The sequence below is a fragment of the Macrobrachium nipponense genome, chromosome 1 (assembly GCF_015104395.2).
Source record: "Macrobrachium nipponense isolate FS-2020 chromosome 1, ASM1510439v2, whole genome shotgun sequence".
Lineage (NCBI taxonomy): Eukaryota > Metazoa > Arthropoda > Malacostraca > Decapoda > Palaemonidae > Macrobrachium > Macrobrachium nipponense.
Window position 1 is genome coordinate 34,977,986 of NC_087200.1, and position 13,697 is coordinate 34,991,682.

General features: G+C 38.4%; 1 protein-coding gene across 1 annotated transcript in view; it reads right to left on the reverse strand.

The window, feature by feature from the left end:
• LOC135219227 (tubulin beta chain-like) overlaps positions 1-13,271 on the reverse strand; it is a 66,001-nt gene extending 52,730 nt beyond the window's left edge. The window contains exon 1 of the mRNA XM_064255812.1: positions 12,557-13,271. Within this exon, the coding sequence (XP_064111882.1) occupies positions 12,557-12,613 (57 nt within the window). The 5' untranslated portion in view covers positions 12,614-13,271. The remainder of the gene's footprint in view (positions 1-12,556) is intronic.
• Between the last annotated feature and the right edge of the window lie 426 nt (positions 13,272-13,697).

Sequence of the window (13,697 nt, forward strand, 5' to 3'; positions counted from 1 at the left end):
TGGATTTAGCTCAAGTCTTGCGAGTACCGGACGCGTCTACCGAGGTTAATGTCTACGTCAGTTCGGAAAGACCGTTTGTGTTTATATATTGTATACAGAAGAAAAAAATAGTTAGGGCACAATGGCATGAAGGGTTCCAATCTGGTGAACAATTTTAAATCACGATGAGTGTCAAGAACCAAAAGTCACCTTTTTACCATTTATACATTTTTATTTTTTATTTATATAGATTTTTGGCATTATACCAAACACTGGGGCAACTAGGGCCATTCAGCGCTAAAACGGAAATTGACAGTAGAAGGTTTGAAAGGCGTAACAGGAGGAAAACATCAAAGCGGTTGCACTATCAAACACTTGTTAGGAGAGGGTGGACAGCAAGATGGAAGAAAGAGAATATGAACGGAGGTACAGTCAAATGAACGAAGGTGTCGCAGCCAGGGTCCGAAGGCTCGTTGCAAAGAACCTCAAGTAATGCCTACAGTGCACCGCATGAGGTGCACTGACGGCACTAGCCCCCTACGGAGATGGTCAGTTCGATTCCGAGACTCTGTCTTTAAGCTTTCCTATCTGGCTCTTCCTCTCTCCTCTACTTTCTTCTATGGCAGTTTTATAACCGACTGTCTCTTAACCTCATTTAATTCGCCTTCGTGCTGTGATTTGCAGTGTGTTTGTGTGTTCGACTATATATATATATATATATATATATATATATATATATATATATATATATATATATATATACATATTAATTCATTCTATCATATCGAAAATATAATTTTCTCTCGTATCGAAAATATTTTTTCTCTTATCCAAAATATATTTTTTTTCTCTTATCGAGAAAATATTTTTTCCTCTTATCGAAAATATATTTTTTTTCTCATATCGAAAATGTTTTTTCTCTTATCGAAAATTTTTCTCTTATAGCATATATATTTTTCTCTCTTATCGACAATATATTTTTTCTCTTATCGAAAATGTATTTTTTCTGATTAGGCTATCTTACTTTGTCAGTCTGTCTGTCTGTTGAGGTCTTCCAAAGAGCAGCGACCACGCTCGAAGTTCTCCGTTTCCCACTTATATACTGGAGATCAGTAACGCGATATGCACTTATCCGATCAATAACGCCAGCTTGGCTTCCCTTATCAGGACGGGGCATCTGCTGAGCCGAGTGTTAGCGCAGGTTTACGTCCAGGGGGGAGATGATGTGTGTTTGTGTTTCTGTAGGCCTATGACACTGGTTCTCAACCTGGGGGCCATAGTGGGCTGTTGCAAATTATACATTTCTAAATAATGTTAGGAATCTGAATTTGTATCACTGTCCCGGCAAAGAAAATGTTCTTTTGTCAGTGACACAACCTCGGATTCGTTAGCTGACTGAAAAGAAAGAATATCAGCCTTCCCACTGATGTGTGATAAAACATGCAGAGGTTGATTGAACTTTTTCCCAGCCAAATTTAAATTTGCTATTGTCTGCTAGTCTTTCGTAGCCTAGTGATGTAAGTTAAGCATATCACAGAAATCTATCAAATATAAGATAATTATGACTGTAAACTTCGTAATAAAGCAAGGGCGTTGTCTTCATCAACATTTTATTCATTTATTTATTATTATTTCTTTTTTTCCCTTTTTTGGCGGGGTGGGGTTTGGGAGAAAAGTGAAGGGGAGCCACACGAATGTTGAGAATTCGTGAAGGTGGGAATGGAGTGACAAAGGCTGAGAACCGCTGGCCTATGACGTGTGTTTGCAACAGGTGTAAACTTTGTCTGCTTTCAATTATGCTCTGGACAGCAGATGTATGTTTACAGCGAAACTTAATGTAAACAAAACAAATATGCAGTTCTAAATTTGAACAAGGCAGACGCTTGAATCTAATAATAATAATAATAATAATAATAATAATAATAATAATAATAATAATAATAATAATAATAATAATAATAATAATAATATGTTTTATCAGAAACTATTGCTGCTTCAGCTGCATTAATTTGATAGAGGTTCTTCTCTATATTTTAAATTGTGGTTTTCTCATAGTTGTTTAGACTGGTGAGCAACGCACCGAAGGTCGGCATCGTCGAAAAGCAGGAAACAAGAAATGTCAGTTTTTATTGTTTGCTCACCAGTTTAAACAACTATGAGAAAACCACAATTAGAAAAACAGGGAAGAATCTCTATCAAATTAGTGCAGCAATAGATTTTAATTGAATATATTTAAAATAGGGTTTACTTCCAGCATACAATAATAATAATAATAATAACAACAACAATAGGTCTACTCACTGAACTGACTGCATGTTGACATATAAAGAAAGAAGTCACGGGGACTGAAAAGAATCAGGGAAATGTAAAACGAGCGGGAAAACGGATCAAAAGGCTCTAAGCAACAATACCCACCAACATTTCACCTCACTGCTGAAAACCACAAAACGATCGGCAGGAGTTGCAGACAGGAAGGAAGAGCAGATTAATTAGTTGCCGATTCTGAACCTGCGCCAGTTTCTCAATGAATCACATTTCAAAGCGATTAATTCTCCACGAAAACTAAATTAATGTGACTGTTTATAAGGTAACGGCGTCCTATGTAATTATCTAATTTGGTATTTATTTGCAGATATTCCTGTTATCTGCATAATAATAATAATAATAATAATAATAATAATAATAATAATAATAATAATAATAATAATAATAATAATAATAATAATAATAATAATAATAATAATAATAATAATAATAATAATAATAATAATGTTATTATTATTATTCTGTTAAAAGAGAAGGGCTGTGTTTAGCGAATGAACTTTATATGATAACTTTTATTCTTATTAATCGCTTTTCTGGCTCAGCAATAATATTTAATAACTGGCCAATATTCATATTGGTATTAATAGAAAGGATGCGGGAATGCTTTTTTATGTTTACTCAAAAAAAATAACAGGGGTTCTGCTGTGCCGTACGAACCATGCACGAACACGGACTCTGATATACCAGCCACCAGAATCCCGTCAGAATCCCTTTTTTTTTTTTTTTTTTTTTTTTTTTTTTTTTTTGTAAGAATAAAAAAGCATTCCCGCATCCTTTCTATTAAATACCAGGATGAATATTGACCAGTTGTTAAATAACATTGCAGAGCAAGAAATCGATTAATAAGAAGAATAGAAAGGTTATCATATTAAATTAATTCGCTAAACACAACCATTCTTTTTAACAGAATGTGCTTGAATGAGGCTTTTCTTCCATGATAATATTATTATCATTATTGTTGTTGTAAGATATTGCTGCATTAACTGCATTGAACTTGTAAATAGTCTTCTCTATCATATCCCTGAGACTGACTCCTGTGGAATCATATCGGCGCAATACTCGCCAGTTGTAATAGCAGAGAGAAAGCAGTTATTAGAAAAATAGAGAAGAATATTTACAAGTTAACTGCAGCTGATGCAGCAATATCTTTCAACGATACTTGTTTGAAAGGTGGTCTCCTTCCAATATATTATTATAATTATCATCTCGGTAGATGAAACCTATTCACAGGGAACAAACAGACAAGGGCCACTGACTAGAAATTCAAGCTTCCAAAGAATGTTGTTTTCAACCTCCCACTGCAGCAGTAACTGATCATGATATGCAGAGCCAGTGATTGTTCATAGGCCTGGGGGAGACGCGAACCCGCGACATTTGAGCGGCGCTCCACGACACTAATAACAATGTGTGCTGGAAGAAGACCTTCATTGATACAAGTTCTATTGAAAATAATGGCGATTTCATCTGCGTTTATTTTGTATAGAAGTTTCTCTATTCTTCTTATTACAAGTTGGCTATGAAAATGCTAAATGGGGGATTCATGTAAAAAAAAAAAAAAAGGTGGGGGGGGGGTGTTTGTCAAATTGAATATGTGTACTGCATTGTGTATGTATTCAATTTGGCAAATACCACGTTTTTGACACGAGTCCCCGATTTGGCGTTTTAATAGCCAACTTGAGTACAGAAGAAGAGTCAGTAATAAGAATAGAGATACTTTTATGCAAAATATACGCTGCTGAAATAGCCATTATTTTCAATAAACCCAATAATAATAATAATAATAATAATAATAATAATAATAATAATAATAATAATAATAATAATGTCACCAAGCCAAAAATCGTATAAAACCCTAACAGATGACCAAAAACTAGAGAACCCTCCCATGTCCCTCTGTCCGTGCAAGGTCACGACCAAGTTTTTGACTCCCCTGTCCGTGCAAGGTCACGACCAAGTTTTTGACTCCCCTGTCCGTGCAAGGTCGCCAGGCTTTCGTGGTAACTGGGCAGGTGTCTTCCGAGTGGCCTGTGCTCTTGCGTGACCTTCCAGTTTGTCATCAACAAAGCTCCTGGGCCATTTGATGCTGGAACTGACAAAGATCCAGTTTTGCATCGATCTCTTAACGAGCACCGGAATCTCACGAAGATATGAGAGAGAGAGAGAGAGAGAGAGAGAGAGAGAGAGAGAGCTGAATAACATAGAGTTTAGAACAAAGGCCAAGCGCTGGGACCTATGAGATTATTCAGGGCTGAGAGGGAGATTGAGAGCAGGGAGGTTTGAGAGGCGTGACAGGAAGAAAACCTCGCATTAGCTGCACTATGAAGCAATTGTTAGGAGTGGGTGGGAAGTAAGAAGGAAGAAAGAGAATACGAACGGAGGTACAGTAAAAAGAATGTTGTTGGCGTTTTCAGTGCACATCCACAATTACAGTTGCCCATCGAACCTGCTGCTGATAAACACAATACACTGTAAATATTATTGCTGGATTTCAGATGAGAAATCATAAATCAAACATTCGTGAGTATGCAAAGAAATGCCATCATCTTCTGTCTAGCAACATTGTTCCAGAATCAGTCCACAACTTCTGAAGATCTTGGCGACTGTAGTTTTTCAGCTTGAACTGCTACGACCATAAGGTCACTCAGGAGAGTCTGACTCATTGTGCTCCTCAAAGAGCTCTTAACAAAGGTGAAGGAGGAGAATGACCTCTCACATGAGCACGACGACACAGGTAAGGCTATACAGCACCACCTGATATGCTCCTGCAACATTTGGATAAAGCTGCAACATTATATTTTCCACCATGTGCAGGGAGATTTCATGGATGCCTTGAGTTAAGTTGAATATAGTATTTAGGCCAAAGGCCAAGCACTAGAACCTATGAGGTCATTCATCGCTGAGACGGAAATTGACAGTAAAAGGTTTGAAAAGTGTAACAGGAGGAAAACCTCGCAGTTCCACTATGAAGCAATTGTTAGGAGGCGGGGGGAAGTGGGGGAAGTAAGATGGAAGAAAGAAAATATGAAAGGAGGTACAGTAAAAGAAACGAAAGTGATTGCAGCTGGGGGCCGAAGGCACGCTGCAAAGAACCTTAAGTAATGCCTACAGTGCACCGCATGAGGTCCACTGACGGCACTGTCCTCCTACGGGGATGTGTGCCTTGAGATGACCTTGATTCATCTGATGATGAGAATACATTGCGAAATAACCTGTATTCCAAAACAACTTCTTCATCCAGATCCTTTGGGTAGAGGGACTTCAGCTTGTTCAACTTTATGATGGGTGGATTCTGCAGGTATCAGTTGAGGCGAGAAGAGGCATTCAATCAGAAAGGAACCTGCTCCTTAGGGAAGATAAAAATAGATCCACCACTGCGAAAAAAGAAAAAAAAATTGTCTCGATTTTATATTTGCTACCCAGTATTGTTTCGTTCTGTACTTTCTCATCCAAAATTCTTGATGTTTCTCTGGGAAGTTTTTCAATGAAGTCAACATCAATTGAATTGGCCATTGTGTGAGCTAGATTCCATACTCTTCGAACTGTTCATCAGATCTCTTCTTGATCTTTGAAATCAGTGCTTGTACTTGAATGGATGCTGCAGCAATGTTAAGAGGTTAACTTTGTAGATCCTTTGATGCAATGTGAGACAGCTTCAAAAGATCAGTCAATGTTGTCAATGTCAAGTAAAAATCAAAACCAATTGCTCTCAGGAGAGATACTGGTTCACCTCCTGTGTCTGACGGTCATCACTTCGATCCTGCCAGATTGCATTCAAGGTTTTCACAACTCCAATAGTATTATCTGCTAGAGCTCTGCAATTGTTAAACCGAGTTGACCACCAAGTCGTGGACAGTGAAAACAAAGTTTCGCTGCCCTTTTCCAACATAGCTTGACTCTTCCTCCCTCTCAGCTTCTGAAATGATCTAGTCACGTATTGCTTTAAAGACTGCATGTCAATGTTTTGTAAAACCCTCAATGGAAGCATAGTCTTTACACCACGCCAAAAAAAAAAAAAAAGTGTCATCTTTTTTTTTTTTTTTTTTTTTTTGAAGGTGGGGGGGGGGGGGGGGGGGGGGGTTGTCAAAGTGAGCAAACTTGAACACGGCCCAAACTGACTGAGTTGAGTTGAATATAGAATTTAAGATAAAGGCCAAGGACTGGGACCTATGAGGTCATTCAGTAAAAGGTTTGAAAAGTGTAAGAGGAGGAAAACCTCGCAGTTGCACTAAGAATAGAGTGTTAGGAGAGGGTGGAAAGTAAGATGAAGAACGAGAATATGAAAGGAGGTAAAGTAAAAGGAACGAAAGTGGTTGTAGCTTGGGGCCGAAGGCACGCTGCAAAGAACCTTAAGTAATGCCTACATTGCACCGCATGAGGTCCACTGACGGCACTACCCCACTACGGGTGCCCCAAATTGAAAGGGTTACTGTTCTTCTTTAACCTAAAATTGAAAGTGACAGTAAAGGGGTTCGGCGTTTCATAAGTATATTACCTTACATAAAAAAAAAAAATTCGAGCCGGGGGGGGGGGGGCCGGCGTCCTCCCTCCCACCCTATCCACCACCGTACACCACGGGCATGACGCCTCTGGTTGCAACTAGTGACCTGAGCGACGTTGCAGAGAACCTTAAGAAATGCCTACCTACACCGCATGAGATGCATGACGACACTACCCCATCCCCTACGGATATGAGAGAGAGGCGGGGGGCGGGGATAGGGGATGGGGAATCCGGAGTTGAGGATTTTCTCGCCGAAATCTTCCGGTTCTTAATTTCGGCAAGATCCTCAAATCTCATACATTTTCACTTACCTAATTGCTGGAGTGAATATTGAGGGGGGTTGATTGCCTATTTTGAGATACGGACTTACTGTTCCTAAGGGTGAAGAATATTCATTCGAAAAATAAAATGAAAAATAAGAAACCAAGGGTAACTAGGAGTTTCAAAATCAAGCACTGTCGGGATGTCGAGAAATCCCGACGTGACGCCCGAGACAACAAAAGATTTAGGAAGCGAGCTGACATCTGACACAGTGGGATACAGAAGTAGTATCAGGACGGCTTGAAAAGATGCAACAAAAAAGAAAAATTGACGTTTGAATAATGTCTGAAGAGGCCACAAATAAGAGGGGAAATGGAGACAGGTTTTTATAAAAAAAAAAAAAAAAAAAAAAAAAAAACAAAAAAACGACAACAACAACATATACCAGAGGCTGAGGAACGCGAGGGGATAATAAAGGAAAAAACAGAGGATACCTGACTGATTTATGGTTATTAAATCTGGCAATTACCGTCGCAACAGTAGAGAAGGGGGGAACATCCCCTTGGGAATATATATTTATATACATTATGCATAGGTCATAGCACCCATACATCACGTGTAAAAATAACTATCGACACAGCAGGTTCCTTGACCCCTAGAAAGATCTTGCGTTTTCAGTCTCCATAAAGTGCAGTCCTGGAATCAGCACTTACACGCCCCTCTCCATTCTCCGTCAAATGTCTTGGGGAACATGCGATCAAGAGAGAGAGAGAGAGAGAGAGAGAGAGATCAGCACACAATGGGCAAAAACATTTATATAATTCAAGGTAAACTTTTGGATCTTTTTTCTAAAAAGTGACTCCCACGGGTTTTAACCCGGTACGTAGTTGAGTTGAATATAGAATTTAGGCCTAAGGCCAAGTACTGGGACATACGAGGTCATTCAGTGCTGAAATAAAATTTGAACAGTAAAAGGTTCGAAAGGTGTAACAGTAAGGTACACTGAGGACGCTGACCCCTTACGAGAAACCCGGTATGTAATACCACCTTTGTGGCACGTTTAGTACAAGTCCGTTGGGGATGACCGTAAGAACAAACAAAAGACTGTCAATATCATGAAGATAATGACCTCATATATATCAGTCCTAGATAACGAGCCCCGAAAACATTGGGGTCACTGTCTAGGAAAGATCGAAACTTTCTTACTGGTGTAGAATTCGAGTCAGAGCAATTAACACGAGTGTGCTAAGTTAAAAACCCGACGTTATAGCGAAAACGACGAAGATATTATTTTGCCAAAGAGCGAAAACTCCCAACTCTCACAATAACTAAAATACAGTTGCTTTGTTTGTTTGGTGTTTTGACGTTGCATGGAACCAGTGGTTATTCAGCAACGGGACCAACAGCTTTACGTGACTTCCGAACCACGTCGAGAGTGAACTTCTGTCACCAGAAGTACACATCTCTCACACCTCATTGGAATGCTCGAGAATCGAACTCGCGACCACTGAGGTGGTACGCCAGCACCATACCGACCACGCCACTGAGGTGCCGATACAGTTGCAGAGTTTCTTTCAACATCGTCATACGTCCTAAATATAACTGCGATGCCATTTCGTGATAATACATCAGTCAATCTATCCCTCTTTTGATAAGATGTCTCTACCTCTTCTCAGTGGGTTACAGGCCGTTCTTTTCCGTGATCCCATCGGGCCTGGGCTAGTTATGGGCAATTGGATGACTATTCCATTGTCAACATTCAATTAGTTATCTCATTGCCTCTAAGAGATTGCGTAGAAACAGATTTCATAATCTACTCATAAAAGTTCGTCTTATTTGACGCTTTCAACAGCGACAACCAATAACATCCAAATGAGGTTCATCATATTCTTAGTATGGAGAAGTCTACAAAAATAGATCAACTGAGAGCCATGAAAAATACCGAGGACGATAATCCGACTATGAATTTGTGGACCAAAGTCAGCTGGAAAACAAAAGGAAGCGATGTTCGCTTGGAAGTAGAAACCAACTAAACTTACTGATTGAGGATTACAAGCGCAAGACGCCAGTCAACAAAACTTGCGCAGATTCCACCTAAAGTTTTACACTGGAAAATGATGACATTTGCAGCGTAAATCATGAAGAAATAACACAAAAGTGACAACGAAGATGGAGGATATGAAGTGAAATACAAATAAAGACAGGGAATTTGCTCCATTGAAAAAATTAATTAGTAAAAAGATAAAGAAATATACTAATACTAACGGTACATAATGAATGAAAATATATACAAAGGATGATATACCCCCAAAAATAATCAATAAATACAAATACCCAAACAATCAATACATAAAAACACCCAACCTACGCTACGCTGAAATACGGAGACAAGCCAACTGGATAATGAATGGGAATGTGTAACCACGAAGTAAATAATAAACCCAGCCACTTGTACACGGTTATGTATATACGTAAGTCATCCCCGCGGTATAGGGAATTGGCTATTAAAATATATTTGTGGCTTAACATTTCTGTATATAAAAAAGACAGGTGCGTATAAGTAACCAAAATTCAATTTTTATATTTATATATATATATATATATATATTATATATAATATATATATATATATATATATATATACATATATATATTACTGGTACAAATGTTCTGTTACAATAGTCCATCTAATGAAAAGAGCCCATAAAAACGCCAAAATATAGAGACAACAGTCTCATAAATATTATACTTACTTTCTATGGTTTTGGCGTGTTTATGAGATTCTTTTATTATATATATATATATATATATATATATATATATATATATATATATATATATATATATATATATATATACATACATACATACATACATACATACATACACACACACACACACACATATATATATATATATATATATGATATGTATGTATGTATGTATGTATGTATAATCTACTGTACACCCAGCAAGTTAAGTAGAATAGGATGAAAACTCATTGGATATAAATGTAGAATGATAAAGACGGGTAACTGGAGATGATTACACACTAATATTTAAAGAGCAAATATATATATAAAAAGTAACGATGAGAATAAATGAAAACGTACATACTAAGGGTGGGTGGAGTGGAGTGCATAAAGGATAAAAGGAAATATATTCTTACAGACACAGAATTGTATTAAAGACGAAGAAGAAGAGGAAGAAAAAAAACTATGTCTGTGGAAATACACGTAGGCTATCTGGATAAGTGAACCGAAGTCAAATGAATATAGAATTTAGTCTAAAGGCCAACCACTGGGACCTACTATGTCATTAGGCGCTGAAACGGAAATTGACAGAGAAAGGTTTGAAAGGTGTAACAGGAGGACAACCTCGCAGTTGCACTATGAATTAATTGTTATGAGAGGTTGTAACTTAAGATGGAAGAAAGAGAATATGAAAGGAGATACAGTAAAATGAACGAAATGGGTTGCAGCTAAGGACCGAAGGAACGCTGCAAAGAACCTTAAGTAATGCATACGGTGTACTGCAAGATAAATTAGGCATACCTGTAAACATTCATATCGAGGAAAATTATACAGTCGAACACAGGCATCATGACATCATCATTTTCATAAGACAGACTAAAAGGATATGATAAGTTGACTCAGACATTTGAGATAAATCGATTGAAACGAAATCGTAAAATCGTTGTAGCTTTCAGTGCTATTATTCTCCTATACTGATCCCCAAACAAACCCATCAGTAAATATGAAAACGTTGGAAGACAACGAAGTTTAAACGACCCTTCTGAGGGAAAAAAATGTTTTGAGAATACGAAAAATGACCGACACGCACAAAACGGCGCAAAGCCAAAGAAGAGAAAAGCATATAATGATCTTTAAACGTAACACAAACAACGAAAAATACGAGAATGAAATGGAATGAGCGTGAGAGAAGCCGAAAGAAACCAAAAGAAAGAGGAAGAACGGGAATAGAATGGAATGAGAGCGAGAGAAACTGACAAAAGCGAAGAGAGGTGAGGGATAAACAGTCTTCTTCTATGGCTTCTAAGTCTGGACACTGTCCTAAGACTGTCTGACGTTACCTGGCCTGCACTCTCTAGTATTCTCGTACTCCGCTGCCCCAGTTACTCAACGGACAAAAGGATGGTTATTCAACTTATCTCTCGCTCTCCTTTGTTGGACGTGCAATCAGTGCCCTGGTTAAGCTATTCAACTTCCGTTTTCTTTTATCCCCTAACTTCCCCTTAGATAAAAATTACGGTTGTTTATCTCTCAACCTTATTCCATCAGGCACGCAATCATTCTTGAAATTCACGATTTGAATTTAGAACGTCACAGTTAACGGAGAAAATTTGAATTTCGATCAATTTTCATTATCAACGGAATCATTTTTTTATTGCGAGACAATAAAAGGAATCTGTTGACCTCATTTGATTTTAAGTTTACATTCATAAAAATGGATTTTTAACATTTGCAAAGACTATCAGTCACAAACCCCAAACTGTAGATACTACCAAGGTAGAAAAAAGCTGAATTTTGTTTCTGGTTCTTCCTCTCTTCGGCTCCATTGTGAAACCGGTTTGAAAGGGGATCACCGAGAAACACGAAGACACTCACGAGGGAACTTGAGTTTTAAGTCACCTTTTTCTAGAACACGTCACTACTTTAGTTGGTCTGTCACGGTGGGTCAAATACTACAATAAAATATGTACCATATATCATAAACTAGCTGAGTACAAGTTAACAATTTATTGGTGGTCCTATCAGGTGCTTTATACGATTATCCAGTCTGCAAAAGATCTTCTACGATATTGCTTATTTTTTCTCCAGTCTATTTGGCATATCGAGGCGATAACTTACTGTGCTTATAGTGTTAAACCGTATTGTGGAGACACCCTTACGTGATACGTCTTCTGTTGGGTTTCCATCTAATGCATGATGGAACAGCTATCCCTTAAAGTTTAAAGATAACCTAACCAATACGAGAGACAGACCTAAATGGTATCTCGAATTCTGGGAATAACAATCACGTTTATCGACCTATCTACCCATTCATAGTATAATATCCTAGGCTACTTCCACAAGATGCCGACTGACGGGGTGTGCTCTTTTCTGCAATGTCGTTACCAGATTCCAGACCTACTCAGGATATTTTGCATCGCACCTAACATTCAAAGAAGCCAAGTAACTCGCCCCTGACTCTGTCCTGGAAAGGTCACCTTATCGGCCACATTCTTGGGAGATTACGAATCTTGGTTGACCCAGGCTACGCTGAGCATTTGGTTTACCGATGCTCACTTACGTCATCTCTTTCGATCCGAATTCTTTGACAGCGTGCCGGTAAGTGTTACTTTCATTAAGGATTAACACCTTATTACTAATATTATCATACCACATAGCTCAGATGCAAAACCAATGGTTTCTCGGCTACTCAATTCTTGAAAACAGTGAAGGAAGAAATGCACGACTTAGTACGACTTACCTTAGATCCAATCTGATTGCCACACTGACCGGCTTGGATGTGAACTATTTCTCTCATGGTGGTCTTGTTTCTCTTTTATTCTTTGCGGAAAAGTGTCGTATTGCTTTACAGCCAAAGTTTGTTCTCAAATTTATTTTAAAATGCAAGCTTGACTATATACCGTAATATTTACATTTATCAGGAGGCCTATGTGCACTGCTCACATATATAAAACTGTGTAATACATCCCATAATCAGCACACGGTCTAGGCTACTTATTTTCTCATATAATCAAAGATTCTACTTAATCAGTCATAACACTTGGTTTCATTGGTTTTGATGAGCTGGTGGGAGGAGAGCAATGGCAAACTATGCTTGGTTTAGGTAGCGGTTGTCACAAATGAAGCTTATACATTTCCAACATAAGTGCACTCACGACAACTTCGAAATGAGAGGAACGACTTCAAACCAATTAATCTGTAAAATAATGAAACAGTGCACCTCACTTTCAAGTTTCAGAATCACAAGGGCGCGCACTGATTTGAGAAGTATTGTATACAAATCTCACTTAGAATTCAATGAACTTCATTCTCGCTATTAAGAATCACAGCACACAAGCCGAGAAGAGCATTAGAGAACAAAACTGAACAAATAAGGAAGTTCTCTTCTGCTCGCCGAGACCGGGTGTGCGAAGTCAAGTTCGTGAGCGCCGAAGAGGTTCAAGAATGCCAGACAGCGCACGCCTCACCGGTCGCCTCTGCGCATTCGAGTTGCATGCTACTTTTGCAGTTAAAGTATTTTGCTGCAATTATACTTCCCCGTGATGAACTACACATTTCCTGGGAGGGGCAATGTATCGATCCGCAAGCCAGCAGGAAAATACTCCGCTACGTCAGTGTACTTCAGGTGGTATAAAGCAATGTTATATTGCTTCTGGTAACGACACCCAGTCATAACAAACTTTCTTCAACCCTAAGTATCCACTTCACGCAGATCCACGAACAATAACCACATTAATGAGGGTTATCTTCTCTATACGTTTATATTTGGTGGAAAGCGATAAATCGTCTTACGAACTAAGACTTTACTTCAGTGAGGTAATAACGTACTTGGCAACTGACGATTTTACTCGAGCACGTGGACCCGACGAATGAATTATATG